The sequence below is a fragment of the Stenella coeruleoalba genome (assembly GCF_951394435.1).
Source record: "Stenella coeruleoalba genome assembly, chromosome: 1".
Lineage (NCBI taxonomy): Eukaryota > Metazoa > Chordata > Mammalia > Artiodactyla > Delphinidae > Stenella > Stenella coeruleoalba.
Genome location: NC_137169.1, coordinates 8,532,166 through 8,550,243, shown reverse-complemented (window position 1 = coordinate 8,550,243; position 18,078 = coordinate 8,532,166). Strand labels below are relative to the sequence as shown.

At 45.6% G+C, this 18,078-nt stretch overlaps 2 protein-coding genes across 6 annotated transcripts in view; one reads left to right on the top strand and one right to left on the bottom strand.

The window, feature by feature from the left end:
• Positions 1-18,078, top strand: part of MTOR (mechanistic target of rapamycin kinase) — a 116,404-nt gene that overhangs the window by 43,947 nt on the left and 54,379 nt on the right. For all 5 annotated transcript variants that reach the window (XM_079924355.1, XM_079924356.1, XM_079924357.1 and 2 more), the window contains exons 26-28: positions 803-945; positions 3,571-3,733; positions 3,871-4,016. In XM_079924355.1, the coding sequence (XP_079780481.1) occupies positions 803-945; positions 3,571-3,733; positions 3,871-4,016 (452 nt within the window). The remainder of the gene's footprint in view (positions 1-802; positions 946-3,570; positions 3,734-3,870; positions 4,017-18,078) is intronic.
• Positions 7,654-15,591, bottom strand: ANGPTL7 (angiopoietin like 7). The gene is made up of 5 exons (XM_079924380.1): positions 13,713-15,591; positions 10,991-11,091; positions 10,012-10,206; positions 8,940-9,138; positions 7,654-8,711 (listed from the first exon to the last, which is right to left on the bottom strand). The coding sequence occupies exons 1-5, from the start codon at positions 14,080-14,082 to the stop codon at positions 8,542-8,544; spliced, it is 1,035 nt and encodes a 344-aa protein (XP_079780506.1). The 5' UTR covers positions 14,083-15,591; the 3' UTR covers positions 7,654-8,541.

The window sequence follows — 18,078 nt, the reverse complement described above, 5'->3', positions numbered from 1 at the left end:
GCTGCCCCTGCTAGTACCTCTTGGTGCCTGGAGAGCTCAGAGTTTTGAGGAAAGTTGGAGGGGATAAACTACAAAGTAAAAATTCAGGGCTTCCCTGGTGACACAGTGGTTGAGAGTCCGCCTGCCGATGCAGGGGACACGGGTTTGCACCCCGATCCAGGAGGATCCCACGTGCTGCGGAGTGGCTGGGCCCGTGAGCCATGGCCGCTGAGCCTGCGCGTCCGGAGCCTGTGCTCCGCAGCGGGAGAGGCCACAACAGTGAGAGGCCCGCGTACCGCAAAAAGGAAAAAAAAAAAAAATTCAATCTGTTCAACTCCTTTTGTCTCATTCCACCATACTGCCGTGTACTCTGGGCTCAGTGCTCACCTGATGGTCACACTATTGAGGATGATGTCAACCTGAGCATTTCCCCTCTCCCTGTGTGACTCTGCTGTAAGATGAGCCAGTGTCCCACTGCAGGGTGTCCCAGGCCCCTCACACACTGCTGGAGGCCATTCGGCTTTGTTGGATGCATTCTGAGTGTGATGGTCCCCATCCACTTTTAGGGCTGTAGAGCTCTCTGCTTTGCAGATAGAGTCCAGCGCAAATGAGGTGTAAAACAGGCTTTCTTTATATTATGAGAGTTTGCTGCTTTTGTTTTATGGCTTTAAATATTACTTTTTTGTATTTGCACTCGGGGATTTTATCATGAGAGGTATAATTTTATAAATCAAAGAAGTGGAATAATCATTAGATAGTCAAGGGCTGTTTACAATTGGCCCTTACAGTTGATGGTTTTCCTTTGTCGCCTGTGGCATGATAGGCCTGGGGAGCTGCCAGAAGGGTCTCCAAAGATGACTGGTTGGAATGGCTGAGGCGGCTGAGCCTGGAGCTGCTGAAGGACTCCTCCTCGCCCTCCCTGCGCTCCTGCTGGGCCCTGGCACAGGCCTACAACCCGATGGCCAGGTATGGTGTGTCAGGGCTCCCTTCCTCCCAGCTTCAGATTGGGATCAAGAGGGTCAGCACGTAGAAAATGTTGTATAAGAATTAGTTTTTATTAGCAGTAATAGTAAAAGGATTTTTTAATTTTGTTAACCTCTGGGGGAAAAGATAAAAAAGCAAATTAAAGAAGCTCTTATTATAGGAAAAACATCCATTTTAACCTTGCTAGTGTACCTTCCCTTGGTAGATCTAGGTCCAAAACTTTAATTACAAAGTCATTTATAACTCTGAAAACAACTATGTAATAGCTTAATATAACCTGTTTTCCAGTAATAGTGATACTCCAGTTATTTATTGCTGCATTACAAATACCCCAAGACTTAGTGGTCTAAAACAACAGCAGTCTAAAAAAATTACTTATTTTACTCACAAATCTGCAATTTGGGCAGGACTTGTGGGAGCAGCTTGTCTCTGCCCCACACAGTGTCAGGGGTATTTGTCCAGGGGCTAGAAGACCTACTTCCAAGATGGCTCATCCATATGTCTGGTAAGTTGGGGCTGACTGTTGGCTGGAAGTTCAGCCCTGGCCAGGGGCCTTGGTTCCTCTCCACGTGGATTGCCCTATGGATTGCTCAGGCTTCCTCCCAGGAAACTGGCTGGGTTCAAGGGTGAGTGTCCCCAAGGGAACGAGGCAGAAGTGCTTGGTGCTTGTGTGACCTAGTCTTGGAGGTCACATATGTTACTTCTGTCCCACTGCGTTGTTGAAGGCAGTCACACAGGCCTACTCGGGCTCAAGGGGAGGAGACGTGGATGCCACCTTTTTATAGGGGAGTGGGAGGCTCCTAGAAGGGCGCATGGAACAGGAGCTAGTGCTGCAGCCGTCTTCGGAAAGTAGAATTTGCCATAAAAAATACTATAAACCTTTAACAGGGAATCTTAAAAAGTCATTGAAAATTTGGTTTATAAAAAGTTTTAATGCATGTAAAAGATTCATAGTATGATGTAAGTGAATAAAATGGAATACAAAATGGTATAAATGTGTGATTTCAGCTATTAAAAATATATGTACATAGGAAAAAGATGAGAAAGTAATACATAATGATTATCTCTAAGTAGGAGGATTTAAGGAGCAGTTCTTTTTTATTCTTTTCCTTATTTTCTAAATTTTTCTACAATGGACAGTTCTTATTTATAATGAGGCATTAAATGGTGATTTAATTAACAATCCTTTTCATTAACAAGAAGCAAAACATGAGGTATTCCATTTCACTCTCATCAGCACAGTCGGTTTGCTATTTGGAGTGTATTTAGCAAGAATAGCGATGGTCCCTGAGGCTGTTGCTTGGATGCCATGATTTAGTTCATCTGATTTCTTTCAAATATTTTATAACGCTTAAAAATCATTCCTAGGACTTCTCTGTTTCCATAGTGTGCGGATTTCACACGCTGGCTACTGTAGCGTCCCTCTCATCTGCTCCGAGTCCCTTTTGGGCACACTGTCATCCACAAGAGGCTTGTGAGAAATATACGCATGTGTGTCTGTCCCCTTAGTGCCAAGTGTGTTCATTTGGGAGCCAGCGTGGCCTTGGACCTAGATCAGAAAGCTTACTTCTTAATTTACACAGGGTTTCTTTTGATCTTCATGTTATCCTTTGAATTTCAAATTTTGTTTTCTTCCATCAGATTCCAAAATTATATATACATCGATCTGACTTAACCTTTTAAAATATGTAATGAAAAGTAGATGTATAAGCATCAGATCCCTTACCCCATACATTATCTAGGCATATCCTGTGGTTTCCAACTCCCCTCTCCACACATTCAAAAAAAAGAGGGTAGGATTAAAATTCAAATGTCAGGGGTAGCAAATATATTCACCCAAGTGGTGCTGTAGTGATTTTAAATAGTTATAGTGATCCTAGAAATGATACCTCTGCTTCCAGGTCTTCCCAAGGCCCCGGCTGTTAGAGGTTTGGCTAAGAGAATCTTTTAAGACTTATGGATTTGGATTCTATTTTCTAATACTGCTAGTTTCTTAAGTTCTGTTGTCATTTTGTTTATGACCATCCTACTAAAGGTTCTGCTTGTATTTTGAAAAGCAATAGCAGATGCTGCCTTTGCCGCTTCTGATCTTAGGACTTTGGACATTGCCTGAGAAGAAGCATCCCAAGAATCATTTGAAGATTATTGTTTTCTGAATCTGTTATGTCAACTGCTATGTTAGAAGTCCCTTTCTGTTCATCCCCTCCAGTGAAGAGAAGTGATGCAACCACTGTGGAGACAAGTTACTTTTCTCTGCTCTTCTTTCTCCCCACACACCCCGCCCCCACCCCCAGTGCCCTGTACCTGCACTGTAAAATACAGCAGTCACTAGCCACGTGTGCTTATTTTAACTTAATTAAAATTAACTAAAACTTAAAATTCAGTTCCTTAGTCACACTTATCAAAGTTCAAGTGTTCATTGACCAATGGCTACCATATTGGGCAGGGAAGATATAGACCATTTCCAGCAAGTTCTTTTGGACAGCCCTGGCCTGTATAACCATAATCAGTGATGCCGGGAGTAGATTGGTAGGTGTGACTTTGTGGCACCAGGCAGAGGCAGGAGAGGCATTTCCAACATTTGTCTTCACTCCTGTCTGCCTTCAGGGATCTCTTTAACGCTGCGTTTGTGTCCTGCTGGTCTGAGCTGAATGAAGACCAGCAGGATGAGCTCATCAGAAGCATCGAGTTGGCCCTCACCTCCCAGGACATCGCTGAAGTCACACAAACCCTCTTAAACTTGGCTGAATTCATGGAACACAGTGACAAGGTGAGACTTTGCCCAGTTGTCCAGATGGAGCCCGACGGGGAACCAGCTGGTGAGAGGGGAGAAGCACCCTCACAGCCCACTCTTGCTTGTGCCCCGTCTGCCATTTTCCTATGCTGTGGGGTTCTGCTCTTCTCCAGGGCCCCCTGCCATTGAGGGATGACAATGGCATTGTTCTGCTGGGTGAGAGGGCTGCCAAGTGCCGAGCATATGCCAAAGCGCTACACTACAAAGAACTGGAGTTCCAGAAGGGTCCCACCCCTGCCATCCTAGAGTCTCTCATCAGGTAGGCCATAAACCCTTTTTAATTGCTGCCTTCATCTAAAATGACCTCTCTTCTCCCACTACCTGGTGACAGTTCACTGGAGGCACTTGGAGACCTCTGCTCTATGAAATCTGCCATCAGGCCTGGCCAGCACGTTTAAATGAGATGTGGTTGCAGATGGCTCTCCCCAGTATTCTAGCCAGAATTGTCGTTTCTGTTGACCCTTAGCACCTGGGCTTCTGTTGTTTTCCAACCTGTGCTTACTTGTCCCAATGAAATTAGCCTAGAAGCAGTTCTGTGGACGGAGCAGCCTAGGAAGGATAGATTTTACGTCTGGGTTAGATCGCGTCCTCTGGCTTGGGACTAGGAGCTGGATTCTGTGCCTCAGAGACCACCCAAGGGCAGGGTGGGTTTTTATTGGCTAAATACGTTGGTGCCTGAGTCTTCCTCCTTGGAGTTCTATGAATGTAAAAGACAGAGTCTGAAATTCAGCGGTCTTTTCCCTCATTTGCTTATGTTCTCTCATAAGATGGTTTTGAGTCTTCTGGGTATGGAAAAAAATAGGTTGTTTAATAAATTTTTTGCTGTTATGAAATTACAAGCAGCCTTAAATGTTAGCTCCACAGCTCCTAGAGAACTGTTCACTTCCCCTAATGATCATCAGAGAATATTAGCTTCAGGATCTAATTATCTTCATGTAAATGCTAACATGGTTGATTATTTCACTACAGATAGTTTAGGAAAAATCACCCAGCTAATAAGTACCTGCACTGTGGCTGAAACAGCCTGCTGTGTGTGTTGCTTCCTTCATTTGAAAGGATAATCAAATAACCAAGTTTTCTGCTAGCTCTGCTTTTGAGTAGATGCTAAAAAGTGTTCCTTTCAACACTTTAAAAAGTCACCGGAGGGCTCCCCTGGTGGCGCAGTGGTTGGGAGTCTGCCTGCCGATGCAGGGGATGCGGGTTTGTGCCCCGGTCCGGGAGGATCCCACATGCCGCGGAGCGGCTGGGCCCATGAGCCATGGCCGCTGAGCCTGCGCGTCCAGAGCCTGTGCTCCGCAACAGGAGAGGCCACAACAGTGAGAGGCCTGCGTACCAAAAAAAAAAAAGAAAAAAAAAGTGACCAGAAAGATAGAAATAGGGCTTCCCTGGTGGCGCAGTGGTTGAGAGTCTGCCTGCCGATGCAGGGAACACGGGTTCGTGCCCCGGGTCCGGGAGGATCCCACGTGCCGCAGAGCAGCTGGGCCCATGAGCCATGGCTGCTGGGCCTGCGCATCTGGAGCCTATGCTCCGCGGCAGGAGAGGCCACAGCGGTGAGAGGCCCGCGTACCCAAAAAAAAAAAAAAGGATAAAAATAGAATCATGTCTTTCCCCAAATAAATTGGACTTTGAATGTCGATTTCTAAAATACCACATATGGTGACATTTTTTTTTGACATTAACCTTGTCACAAAAAGTTTATACTTCAGTTATTCAATTGTGTATCTATAAAAGTATGAGTAAATTTCAGCAACTATAGGTTTTGATTAGTGTAATATAGATGTTTTGTCCCCCCCAACTTTATTGAGGAGTAATTGACAAATATAATTGTATATATTTAAAATGTACAGCACGATGATTTGGTATGCATTATGGAATGATTACTGAGATCAAGGTAATTAACACATCCATCACCTCACATGGTTAGCTCTTTTGTGTGTGTGTGGTGAGAATGCTTAAGATCTACTCTCAGCAAATTTCAAACATACAAAACTGTATTGTTAGCTGTAGTTGCTATGCTGTGCATTAGATACTCAGCTTACTCATCTTACAACTGAAAGTTTGTACCCTTTCACCTACATCTCCCTGCTTCCCCATTCTCCCATCCCCTGACAACCACCATTCTATTCTGTTTTTATGAAATCAGCTTTTTAAAAAATGATTCCACATATAAGTGATACTATACAGTATTTGTCTTTCTCTGTCTTACTTTATTTAGCATAATGCCCTCTAGATTCATCCATGTTGTCACAAATGATAGAATTTCCTTCTTTATGGCTGAATAATATTCCATTATGTGTACATTATATGTGTGTGTATGTACATATAGATATATACACACATAATATATATATATATACATAAACTATATTTCACATTTTCTTTATCCATTCATCTTTTGAAGGACATTTTAGGTTATTTCCATATCTTGGCTATTGTGAATAATACTGCAATGAACATGGGAGTATCAGATATCTCTTTGAGATAGTGATTTTGTTTCCTTTGAAGTATATCCAGAAATGGAATTGCTGGCTCACGTGGTACTTCTGTTTTCAATGTCTGGAGGAACCACCAGTATAGTGGTGTAGTGGCTGCACCACTTTACATTCCCACCAACAGTGCACAAGGCCTCCCTTTTCTCCACTTCCTTGCCAACCCTTATTATGTCTTGTCTTTTTAATAATCGTCATCCTACCAGGTATGAGGTGATATCTCATTGTGGCTGTGCTTTGCATTTCCCTGATGATCAGTGGTGTTGGGCACCCAGTCATGTACCCATTGGCCATTTAGATGTCTTCTTCGGAAAAATGGACTGTTTAGGTCCTTGGCCCATTTTTAAATTGGATTATTTGCTTTTTTGCTATTCAGTTGTGTAAGTTCTTTACATATTTTAGATAGTAACCCTGGGTTATGGTTTACAGATATTTTTCTCTCATTCTGTAGATTGTCTTTTCAATTTATTGATTGTTTTCTTTTGCTGTGCAGAAGCTTTTTAGTTTGAGGTAGTCCCACTTAATTTATTTTAGCTTTTGTTGCCTAGAGCCTCAATTTTCTTTAGTTGTGGGGTGTATAGCTGATAAGAGAAAATTATAAGCTACTTCTGCCCTAGGCATCTTGTGCTCTTCCTTCTCTTCATCTCCTAACCCCCAGTCTTTTTCTCCTCTCTCCAAGCAGTACTGTGCTGGCCCACGAACATCTCAGATCCCCTGCCTGCCTTAGGAAGTTTCTGTCTGACTGCCTGTCCCATGGGAAGCCCTATTCCAGTGTACTTCTTCTCTACTCACTTTACTTCTTTGAAAATCCTGAGGGTCTTGTTTTTAAGGTTAAGTAGGTTCCCAACAATCAAAGGACTATAGGTACAGTAGAAAATAGTGAGTTCGAGAATTATGCTTACCTTACACTGACTAGTTCAAGTGAATGGTTCTTTTTTACAAGGAAAAATTGCTTCCTGAAGGTCAAACTTATTTGACATCTGTTATGACTAAAGATGTTTCTTTTCCCTCTGCGTATATGTAAGTTTGCTCAAGTAGAAAGTAGGAGTGTTGGTTTGCAAAGTGTTTTGAAGCCAGGGGTGGCACTGGCCTCTGTGGTGGTTGGGTGGAGGTCAGACAGAGTCTGACCTCTTCCAGTGGATGCTGCTGCGCTTTTTGTCCCTCGCTTTTTCGTCTTTGGCTTCCTGCTCCTCCCTTGGTTTCCCTGAAGACTGCAACACACTCAGAGTCTCTTTCTCACGGCTCACTCTCTGATTTTTCACTTAAAACTTTCCACCATGCTCTCAGTGGTAATAGTAATAATTTTAAAAGGAACGAGGTTTAAAAGAGTTTATTGTAGAAGGAAGAAAAAACTTTGAATGTTTAAAACGAACTACAATGTTGTATTTCTACAAAGCAAAATGCTTATATACAGCGTGAATTATTTCTTAACCATAGTGCCATTTAACTTCCTGTTTCAGCCATTTTTTTTTATAGATGAGATAAAAGAGGAAGCTCTTTGAGCCCTTTTCTTACAAAGTAAATAAAAATAGACAAATCTGTATTGACTGTGAAGATTTTAAGGCAGTTTTTTGCAAGCGTCCACAGGGACTTATCTTCCCCTCCCACTGGAGCTCCTGCCACCACTGGACCCACTTCCTGCCTCTCAGTGCTGGGCCCTGACCGAGGCCGAGCAGGGGAGGTGCTCAGAGGCCAATTGCAAGGCCCAGAGCCCTGGCGTTTCCTCCAGTCAATTCCAGCCTGGGTCCGTTCACCTCCAGCAGAAAAATTTTTGTCTTTAAAAAAAAAATTGTGTAGACTGAAGATAATTTCATTGGATTTAAAAGCAGAAACTCCTCTCCTCCACCACCCTCTTCACTCCTTTCTCTAACACCCAAGAGAATCAAAATAATCTGGTCCTTTTCAGCAAAGGCATTTATTTTCTGCCCTCACGTAACCTAGGCCTTAAGGAAAATGCTTAAAGTGAACTCACAGTTATTTTTCTTTCACAGAAAAATCATGTGGAAAAGAAGCTGCTGCTATGTCAGGGATCACAGGCAGACAGCCCACTCAGGCCAGCCCCCTGAGAAGTCTGTGTCTGGACCCACTGTGTTTAATTAAATATTTCCTCCCATTTACTGTAACATCCTCAGTACATAGATTTTTTGGTTCTCCTAAGAGACTTACTCTCTCACTGAAGATGATAGGCCATTTTCTGTCCCTGCCCTTTTTATACTCCCTTCCTCTCCTCCTCTGCCTTTTCCCAGCCTCCGTTTGTCTCCACTTCTCCAGCCCTGCTCCAGAGCAGGCTTCTTTTTACGGCTGGAAGTCTTCTGGGCGGATTTTCATCTCCACTCGTTTGAGGGAGTAGCTAGACCCATGCCAGCCGTACCAGGTGATGCCGTCCAGGTGCTTGCTGTGCTCCCCAAGGCGGTAGTAAACACCATTGAGGTTGGAGTCTGTGCAGCAGTTGTACCAGTATCCACCTGGGACAGGAAACAGGTCAGTGAGTGCTAGTATGTCCTTGGAAATAGCTGATAGACCAGGCAGCAGGGATTTGTGATGCTTTTTAAACTGTACCTAAGCCATTAGGGTCAGTGTCAAACAGGAGTACCAAAGCCAGAATACCAACTGCAGTTATAAATTCACTCTTTCTCCTCCAGTGGGACTATGGCCTTGTACCTGAACTCTCACTTCCCAACCCCAACTCTCACCTTTCCGGAGCTGGGCACACTTGTCTAAGCAGTTGTCATTGTCCTTGTCCTTGGTGCTGAAGGCTGTGTTGTTGTGATAGACAAGGGCATCGTTCCCCACGTTGCCGCTGTAGTTCCCCAGGAAGAGGCGGTAGCTGTTCCGTTCATTGCCCAAAACAAAGTGGCTGTACTCAGCGTAGCGCATGTTGCCCTCCCAGTCCTGTCCGGGGGGCAGAGCCTTAGAAAACTGCAGCAGGGCCTTCTTTCATACCATCCTGCACCTCTTCCCTCTCCCCAGCTGCAGCCACACACCTTTTTACTACTTTATTACTTGTCTACCTCTAGTTTAACACACTAACACACTTATATACAGCGTGAATTTAACACACTTATATATAGCGTGAGTTATTTCTTAACCAAAGTGCCATTTACCTTCTTGTTTCAGCCATTTTTTATAGATGAGATAAAAGAGGAAGCTCTTTGAGCCCTTTTCTTACAAAGTAAATAAAAATAGACAAATCTGTATTGACTGTGAAGATTTTAAGGCAGTTTTTTGCAAGCGTCCACAGGGACTTATCTTCCCCTCCTCCAGGGAATCAGAAAACAAGGGTCCTAGATCAGACTTCTCTCCTGGGTCACCACATGGCCCTGGTTAGTCTCTCATTCTCTTCCCCTTTACATCCCTGTCTGTAAGGTGTACACGTGTGTGTGTTTTGCTGTATCCCACTCTGAGATGTCATAAGAGTAACCTGAGAACATAGTGACGCTTCAGGGCCTTTGATGAGGGTCACCAACCGATACCAGTAAGGTTTGCACGTAGAGGACCTCATGCCCCAGGCCAGGGCAGGGACCACAGTGTTTCAGCCCAGCTGACTGTTGGATTCCTCTGCTCTGGCCTGAGTCTGGCCTCTCCCTTGTACCTGCAGCCTTGTTTTTGTGAAAAATAGGAAAAAAAGCCCTATTCTTCCTCAACTGTACTGCAACCTGCAGGAAAACCATCACAACAAGTACACCAGCCGATGGCGAACAGGAGTAGGAATGACGCCCAGGAGTTGCACACAGTTGGGCGTGGCGGCCCTGGTCTCATGCTCACCTCCATCTCCACGCGTAGCCGGGTTGGCCGCCTGGAGAGCCGGTGGATGTGGTCGTTCCCCAGCCAGAAGTCCCCACTGATGCTGCCAAAGCCCTGCTTGTACTGCTTCCAGTCCCGATAGAAGGAGACAAGGCCACTCTTTCTTCTCTGAATGGTGGTCCAGCCACCACCTGAAGTCTCCATGTCACAGAACACCTGGAGCAGAGGGGATGCCCTCCCTGGTCAGGACGTGCCGAGGCAGGCAGCGCGAGCCTGAGCGTGGCTTCCCACCTTTCTCCCACCCCGTAGAGCCAAGGGACGTGTGCCCTTCCACAGCCATGCTGGCTCACTAGGCAACGATTCTGCCCCAGGGTTGGCAAGCTGGGCAGGCTGGTGGTTTGCTGAGATTAAAGTTGAGGATAAGAGCAAGTGCACGGAGAGTCTGAAAGGAAAAAGTCCAGGTCCTTCTGACACACTCCCTATATGTTCTCTTTTCTCCCCAAAGAGTCACTGCCGTAGGATGTGGCAAGGGATCGCAGCTAGTTAGGTGGTGGTTATAGCATTATCTAACTGTTAGAAGGTTTAGTGTTTGGTTGCTAATGATTTGAAGGAGCAAAACAGATGCCTGGATTTTTTTCCTCCATAAATTGAGTATTTAGATAGCTCTCTGGCGTTGATGTGTTTGCTTCTCTTTTTTTTTTTTTTTTTTTTTTCGCGGTACACGGGCCTCTCACTGTTGTGGCCTCTCCCGTTGCGGAGCGCAGGCTCAGCGGCCATGGCTCACGGGCCCAGCCGCTCCGCGGCATGTGGGATCCTCCCAGACTGGGGCACGAACCCGCGTCCCCTGCATCGGCAAGCGGACTCTCAACCACTGCGCCACCAGGGAAGCCCTGCTTCTTTGTCTTGAGTTTCCCTCTCTTTAGACTGTGACTAGCCCTATTGTCCCCAGCCTTTGACGGGTGGAGGATAGATGGTAGTACATGGGCTGTGATGACCTCACCTCCAGCTCAGGGCTGCCCAGGAAGTCATCGGGAGGAAGCTTATACACTCCAGAGATGCGGTAGTTCTTCTGGTAGAGAGACGAGCAGTCGTAGATGGCATCTACAAAAGGAGAAAACCACAGGGTGAGCATCCAAACCCAGGGGCTTTGTGGCTAGCCGGCATCCCTGCTGCATCTAAATTGAAAGTTTAGGAAGGGAGACTTCATTTCTACCACAAAATTCACAGGAGTGTTCATTGCTGCGCAGTGTCTGGACTTGGGAGAGGTGGGCATCAGGAGGCCAGGAACGGGTGTGTTTTGGCCTCACTGGTGGTAGGGCTGAGGGCTAGGGAAACCCTTCACCTGGATAGCACAACGGTACAAACAGGTGGCTTCAGGTTTGTGCTGAAATGATCCCCCTGTAGTTCTAGGGCATGAATTCTGGAAACGTTACAATGTGTAAGGGCCACCAACAGATCCTCCTGTTTAATAAATTCAGCTTCTGGGACAGCCAGCCTCTATTCCTAAATAAGTCATGAAGATCTCATAGGGTCTGGTTTTATTGTTTTCTCGGTTTGTTTTTCTTGTTTTTCAGAGGTAATGGCTACTGCCTACTAGGTCCCTTATTAGCAGAGATTTATAATTTTATCTTTCCCTCCTTAATCCAACACTGCTAGACAAATGAAAATGAAACACCCTAAGGAACCCTTGGAGGCCTTCCCCTGACACCATTATTAAAACAAGGAAATGAGAGATTTGGGCAGGCGGGCTTTCACTCTGGGGTTGATTTTAATGTTTCCTCAGCTGCCCTGGGGGCTAGTGCTTTATGAAAGATTTTGTCTCCTTGTTGTTCTAAACATCAAAGAGCTTTGTGGAAGGGACAGCCTTTCCAGATAGGATTCAGAGAGCAGGAACTCTCGCCTGTCTAGGAGATGCCTCCTGCCCACTGTGTCTTGGGATTCTTTTCTTGGTGACCGCTGCACTGGGCCTTCAAGAAGAGGACACAGTGGGCAGTTTCCCGCTGTGGGAATTGTTCAAGGCAGAGCACTTTGGGGAGGGGAAACGGGAGACCCTTGTCTTCCCTATCAGAGGTCATCACTTCCTCTTACTGATGAAAGCATCAACTTACTGCTTTCTCCAAGAGGCTAGCTACTTACAGAGTATAAAGGTGACCCCACACCTGGTAGCAGAGAAGAAAAGTAAGGAATGATGGCCTGGGCAGGAAGAGTAAGAGGCCCGGCAAGAGAGCTGCATTTGACTCCCAAGAAACTCCTTGCTGGGAGATGAGAAAATCCCGTTTGGAGGAGCAGGACGTGGCGTTGGTCAGATTCCTCTGTCTCGCCTGGTCTCCTGTGTGTCTGGTTTCATCACACAGACCAAATCAGGACTCACTTTTCTGGAAAATGGCCTGAGAAGACCTTTCTAGTCCCAAACTGAGAGTCAGGAAGTACATGCTTAGAAAGTGATTTACACACACAAAAAATTTTTTATTGGAGTATAATTGCTTTACAGTGTTGTGTTAGTTTCTGCTCTACAATGAAGTGAACCCCTCCCTCGTGGACCTCTCTCCCCCCATCCCCCATCCCACCCATCTGGGTCATCACAGAGCACCGAGCTGAGCTCCCTGTGCTGTACGGCAGGGTCCCACTAGCTATCCATTTTACACGTGGTAGTATATTTATGTCAAATCTAATCTCCCAGTTCATCCCACACAAAATTTTTAAGCTTAATTTCATGTTAAAACTTTTTCTTCATTTGAGTTGAGGATAACCAGTAAGACTTACTCTGCTCTTTATTCTTGGCTTGGTTTATAATACGACCAAAAAGATTTTCTTTTAAGTTCTTATATCAGCAAGAAATGACATATCTATAGACTATGCTCCTTGTAACTAATAATTTCCTGATAATTTCAGCAAAGCAAATTTCTGTCTGAACAATAAATTCACCTTGGCCTGTCTAAGCCAAGCTAAGTAGAAACTGAAAATTGTTTTGGAAAAGAAAACAGTAAACGTATCTTATTTTCGGCCTACTAAAAATGTAAATTTCAGCATTGCATTTTCCTGTATAACTGGGGAGAATTTTATTTGCAATTGTGGGAAAAAATAGAAATACCAGAATTGCGCAACCTTGAGGAGTCAGTCCTTTTTGAACATGAAGGAGTCCTTCAGATGACTCTGGGCAGTGTCTGTGCACTTAATTCTGAGCCAGTGAGAATTAGGTTGGCAGACAGGACACCGAAGTCCATTAATGCCCATTCCACTAAATCCCAGGGACCCGAGAGAACTGTTTTAGGCAAAACTTTGCTTCTAGAGATGTTATGATTTTGGTGTTCTTTCCTGCTTCCTTGGGACTGAGGGTACAGCCGGTCAGCTCTGGGTAAGGAAGTGGATTAATCAGGAAAACTGGAACCCAGTTTCTAAGACTTGCTTTGTGACTTTGAGCAAACCGCATGATCTCTCTGTGTTCCAAGATGGTAATTCATACCTTCAATATGCCAAAACATTGCAGGGATAAAAAAAAGCTGGGTAAACGTACAGAACCTTAGAAATCAAAAGAAATACTTCGTAAGCCTTTGCTAAAGAGAAAATAGAGCTGGTGGCACGTACCCAAGAAAGTAAGTTCCATGAGAACCCCCAGGGATCGTTCTGACGACCACGTCACCTAGAAGCAATGCTCCAGACAGGAGGCGCTCGACTGTGTGAGGGGGAAGGTGGTGAGTAGCGTGAGGACACGTCCTCCTTACCTGCCAAGGTCTGGGTGACAGTCTGCGCTGCCTGCAGCTGCATGATGCCCATCTGATTGTTCATCTCGGAGTACTTGCTCTCGGCCTCTGTGAGCCGCGACTCCATGCGCTTGGAATTGCTCTCCAGCTCCATCACCTGCATGACCACGCTGACCCAGTCCCTTTCCTGCTTCCTGCTCAGGTCGCTCAGCAGGCTGCTTAGGTTGGCAATTTGGGCCCTGAGCTCCTTCGCCTCCTCACAGCAGCCGGCCACGGTGAGCTCTGCAGGTGTCTTGCGCTTAGGGGGCTTCTGTGGCCACACTGGGTGGCTGACAAAGGCCACAGTGAAAATGCAGAGCCAGGCCACGGCCGAGAGAGTCTCTTTCAGCATCTTTCGTGGGCCTGGTTGAGGAAGGCTCTTCCTCTGGGGGAATCTGGCTGTGTCCAGCTGAGGCGTGCAGAGCTGCGGCAAATTAGAACCTAGCCCTTTCGCTCTTGGTGGACTTAGCACTTTGTTGTTCCTCTCCCCTTGCTCTTTCTTAGCCTTTCTCAAAACTTGAGTTTCTGAACGCGCAGCTTAATTGGGTATCCTATAGCCTTCCTTCCCAAGACTGAATGCTCGACAAACTCAGCATCTTAAATATTGTTTTCTGCCTGCACCTCCACCCCTACCATGGCCGTGCATAGCGCTTTAGCCCCTCCCAGCTCATCTGGGAGGGTCAGGTGCCTGTTGGGTGAAGTCAGCGTAAACTTAGGCCAGAGGAGGGGAGGAGAGAGACAGGGGCAGTCTTTCTTTCCTTGCCTGCACAGTCTCTGGGCTAAGACAAGAGGACTGAATTTGTGTGTTTCCAGTTTTGCCTATTAGATTGTACCCCTGCCAGCCACTGGCTCTGCTCTATAAGCAAGCAGGGCAGGGTCAGAAGAATTTCCAGATTCCATTCTAAAGGTTATATAACCGTGGGGTGAGCATAAGGTAGGCAAAGAGAGTTGGGAATAAGACTCTCCACTCACAGGGAGGCCTGTTACTGCAATCCACGCTGTTTATACGAGGCTCTAGTCTATTTTGGCATCCTTCTGAATGTGCTTTTAAGAAGGCTCATTATTCCTTTCTCTGATCATCATTCAGTGTTTTACAAAACCCTCTTTTGGCCTGGATCTAACGCTATCTCACATTTGAAAATTTCCAACTTAGAAAAGCTTTAGAAATAGAAGGATAGAGGAAATCTCTTAAGAAGCAAAAAAGGGCTTTGTAGCTTGTACCCACAGGCTTTACCCAGTTCTTTCTTTTTACATACTTTCTCCTTCAATAAAGAATGGGCCAGTGTTCGCCTCTCACAGTTGACATTTGGCATGGAAGTGGCAGCGATGGCAGCAGGGGTGAAAACGCAGAACTTGGTCCGAGGATGGGCACCTGCACGCCCACCAGTGTTCATGCAGAACAGAGAACAGGCACAGCCACGGCCCATGGTTCTAAGCCTGGAAAGTATGTTAAAACGTAGAGAAAAACATCCCCATTGCCTAATAATCCATGTCTGGAGCCTCATTTCCCTTTTCCTATGGAATATGGTTTGCAGATTTATTCTCTGTATATGATATATATATATATTCTCTATATATATCCCTGACAATAGGGATATTGTCATTTTTCATGTACTGTATTTAAAGGAGATTCCTCCTTTGAAAACAAGTGGGGAAAAAAACTGGGTTTTCAGCAAATCTTAAATCCTTAAAATGAGCTTTTCACTAAGAAGGTAAACAAAGTTCCCTCTGTCCATACACGGTAACTGTCTTCTGAACATGCTCTTGCTATTTCCGGGTGCAGTGCTTATACTGTTGTTATTCCATATGGGCCCTTCACACACAAGCCTTAGGCCTGGCAGCCCTCCTTCCCGCCGTGACCCCCAGAGCCTTTTTCCAGTCAGGGCTTCTGCTGCTCAGAAAGTCATTTCTGTTCAGGCAGCTGGAGTTACCAAACACTTTTTTTTTTCCTGTAAATCAAAAAGCAGGAGTGGATCAGGTGGATCAGGGTTTGTTTGCTAACCTGCTCATCTTCTTTGCCTGCTTAGGAGTGAGGATGTTGGCTGGAGTCCTGTAGCAGCTTGTCATTCTGCTCAAAAGGGTCTTTTTAGAATTGGCACTGTCAGCCAGTCCCTGCTGTCTCTTTGCAAATGTCTAGTCCAGCCGGGCACTGCAGCCTTAGCTCATGGAGCTCACTTCACTAAGGCGAACCTGGCCCCGACTGCCAGCATCCGACAGGGTCATTCAGCAGGGTCTGCTAAACTCCACGAGGATCTCCTACCCAGCTTAACCGACACTGAGCACTGAGCTTAAACCGTGTGGCACACAATTGTATGTAGCCTCACACACGATGCTGCTGTCTTGGTAGAGAACATCATGGAACAATGGCGCTTTATGGATTCCTGGCCGGCTTTTTGTTTGTTCTTTCCAGTGACCATTTCCTCTGCCCAAACAGAAGAATTTTGTTATGAATAGATTTTCATATCTGGGCAGAAAATGAATCGATCATTCATATTTGCAACCCATGTAGCAGTCCTTTCCAGGAAAGGTAGGAAGGGGTTCCTAAGTTTGGATCAAAAGCATCTAGCTTTTAGCATGAGTGCCTACTCTCTGACATTTGTTTTCTGGAAACTTATTTCTAACATAAGGCTTAAGTTGGAGACAGAAGCTTTTTTTATTTGAAGATTTTCTTAAATTGTCTAACCTGCCCAAATCTTCAACACTGCCCCCCCCATTTTGAGAAAAATAGCTAGTTAAGAGTATATCCCATGCCAGAAGATTATCTGTCCTCCAAAACATCTACAACCCTAGGGTGTCCTAGATTCTGAATTTCTGAAAGAAGGAAAAATAAGTCCTTGTTTTGAGTACAGCTAAGCCAGTAGAGAAAACCAGGACAAATGCGGAAGACTAGAGCAGTTTTCCCTTCTCTGAGAGGCTTTTAATCCCTTCTCTGCCCTTCGGTGAACAGTGTGACCATAAAAAATGGGAATTAATTGAGAAAATATGGAAAACCTGTGTTGGACACCTTACAGTTTTTCCTTTTCTCCATTTTGCTGGTGGTGAAAGAGGGTCAGCTTGGAGCTCTTGAGATAGATGTTCATGAAAATAAAGCTTATGTTCTTTTGAGAAAAGCCAGTGAGCTTTTACTTCACAGTCTGGGCTGTGCTGCCTTAGGCTGGCACCAAGGATTGGATGTGTCCGAGCAGCCTGGGAATTCCAGAGCTGAGAAGGGCCTAGAGCTGGTCTTTCCTTCTCCCCCAATAGGGGCGTCATGTCTCATTTTCTTGAAAATGTTCCTGTTGGAGAGACTCCTTGTTTTCCAGTGTATTCGTGCCCCTGCCTACTCTTAAACCATCCTTCCAAACTGGTGAGGGAGGAACAGCTGCCCTCAGTGCCAGGCTCTGTTTGTTGAATGAATACATCTCAGAAGAATCTGCCTTGTTGTTAGTTTAGCCGTGTGTTTGTGGTCATATTTTACTTCCGAAGTCTTCTAACGAGCCACAGCTGCCTTACTACATGTGGCCATTTGGTCCCTGACCCTTCTACCGCTCAGTCCTACTTCCATCTCAGCCCGAAGTCCAGGTCCATCGCAGAAGGTATTTGCACCTCTTCCCTAAGCCTTCTAGTTTGCCACTTCTCCCAAAGAGTGTGTCCTGGGCTTATTAGAAACCATTTCTTTCAGGCCTCCTCTTAGTGTCTACTGTTTAATTATAGCACCTAGCAAAAAAGTCTGTCTCTGAACCCTCTTAGGAATTTGCAGCCTCAGGTGCCTCACAGGCTAGGTGGAGAGACAGACAGCTGAACTCCAGGGCAGTACGACATGCTGGGGTGGGGGACACAGCAGAGGGGGAGTGCCCAACCCAGATGAGGTTCTGGAAGGTCTCCTGAGGGAAGTGATACCCAGGGTTGTTGTTTTTGTGGGGTTTTTTGGTTTTTTTAAAGGAAGAAGTAGCCAGAAGTGGGAGAGGGCATTCTGAGCCAAGGTGCAGCTGTATGAAAAGCCTGGGCTTATAGAGCCTAAGTGGTCAAGTGTGGCGTTAAGGGGCAAGAAGGAAGAGGAGTGGTGGCAGGAATTAAAGCTGGACGAGTGGAGGCGCGTCGGGCCTCAGGGCCCTTGTACATCCCGGCGAGGCTGTAAGTGTTACTTGGGAGATGGGGCTGTGGAAGGAAGCCAGGAAGCTTTTACTTCTGGCTTTGTTTTTTTTTTGAGTCTCACCAGGACAGTGGCTCTTTGTAGTTACCAAACAAGATTTTTAACTGGAAGTGGGTGGCTTAGAACATCAGAATTTCTTAAAATTGTAATGCATTCATATTAAATGCCCTGAAGGGCTCATCTGGCTTGAGGATTAAGGAGGTGGTATCTGAAGGA

Bases quoted from the DNA above. Each gene is read 5' to 3' on its own strand.
- ANGPTL7 (XM_079924380.1), bottom strand. From the start codon at position 14,082: ATGCTGAAAGAGACTCTCTCGGCCGTGGCCTGGCTCTGCATTTTCACT. The intron at 9,139-10,011 runs GTGAGCATGAGA...CCCCCCGGACAG, and splicing joins GGCTACGCGTGGAGATGGAG to GACTGGGAGGGCAACATGCG. The intron at 8,712-8,939 runs GTGAGAGTTGGG...TTCCTGTCCCAG, and splicing joins GTGTGCCCAGCTCCGGAAAG to GTGGATACTGGTACAACTGC.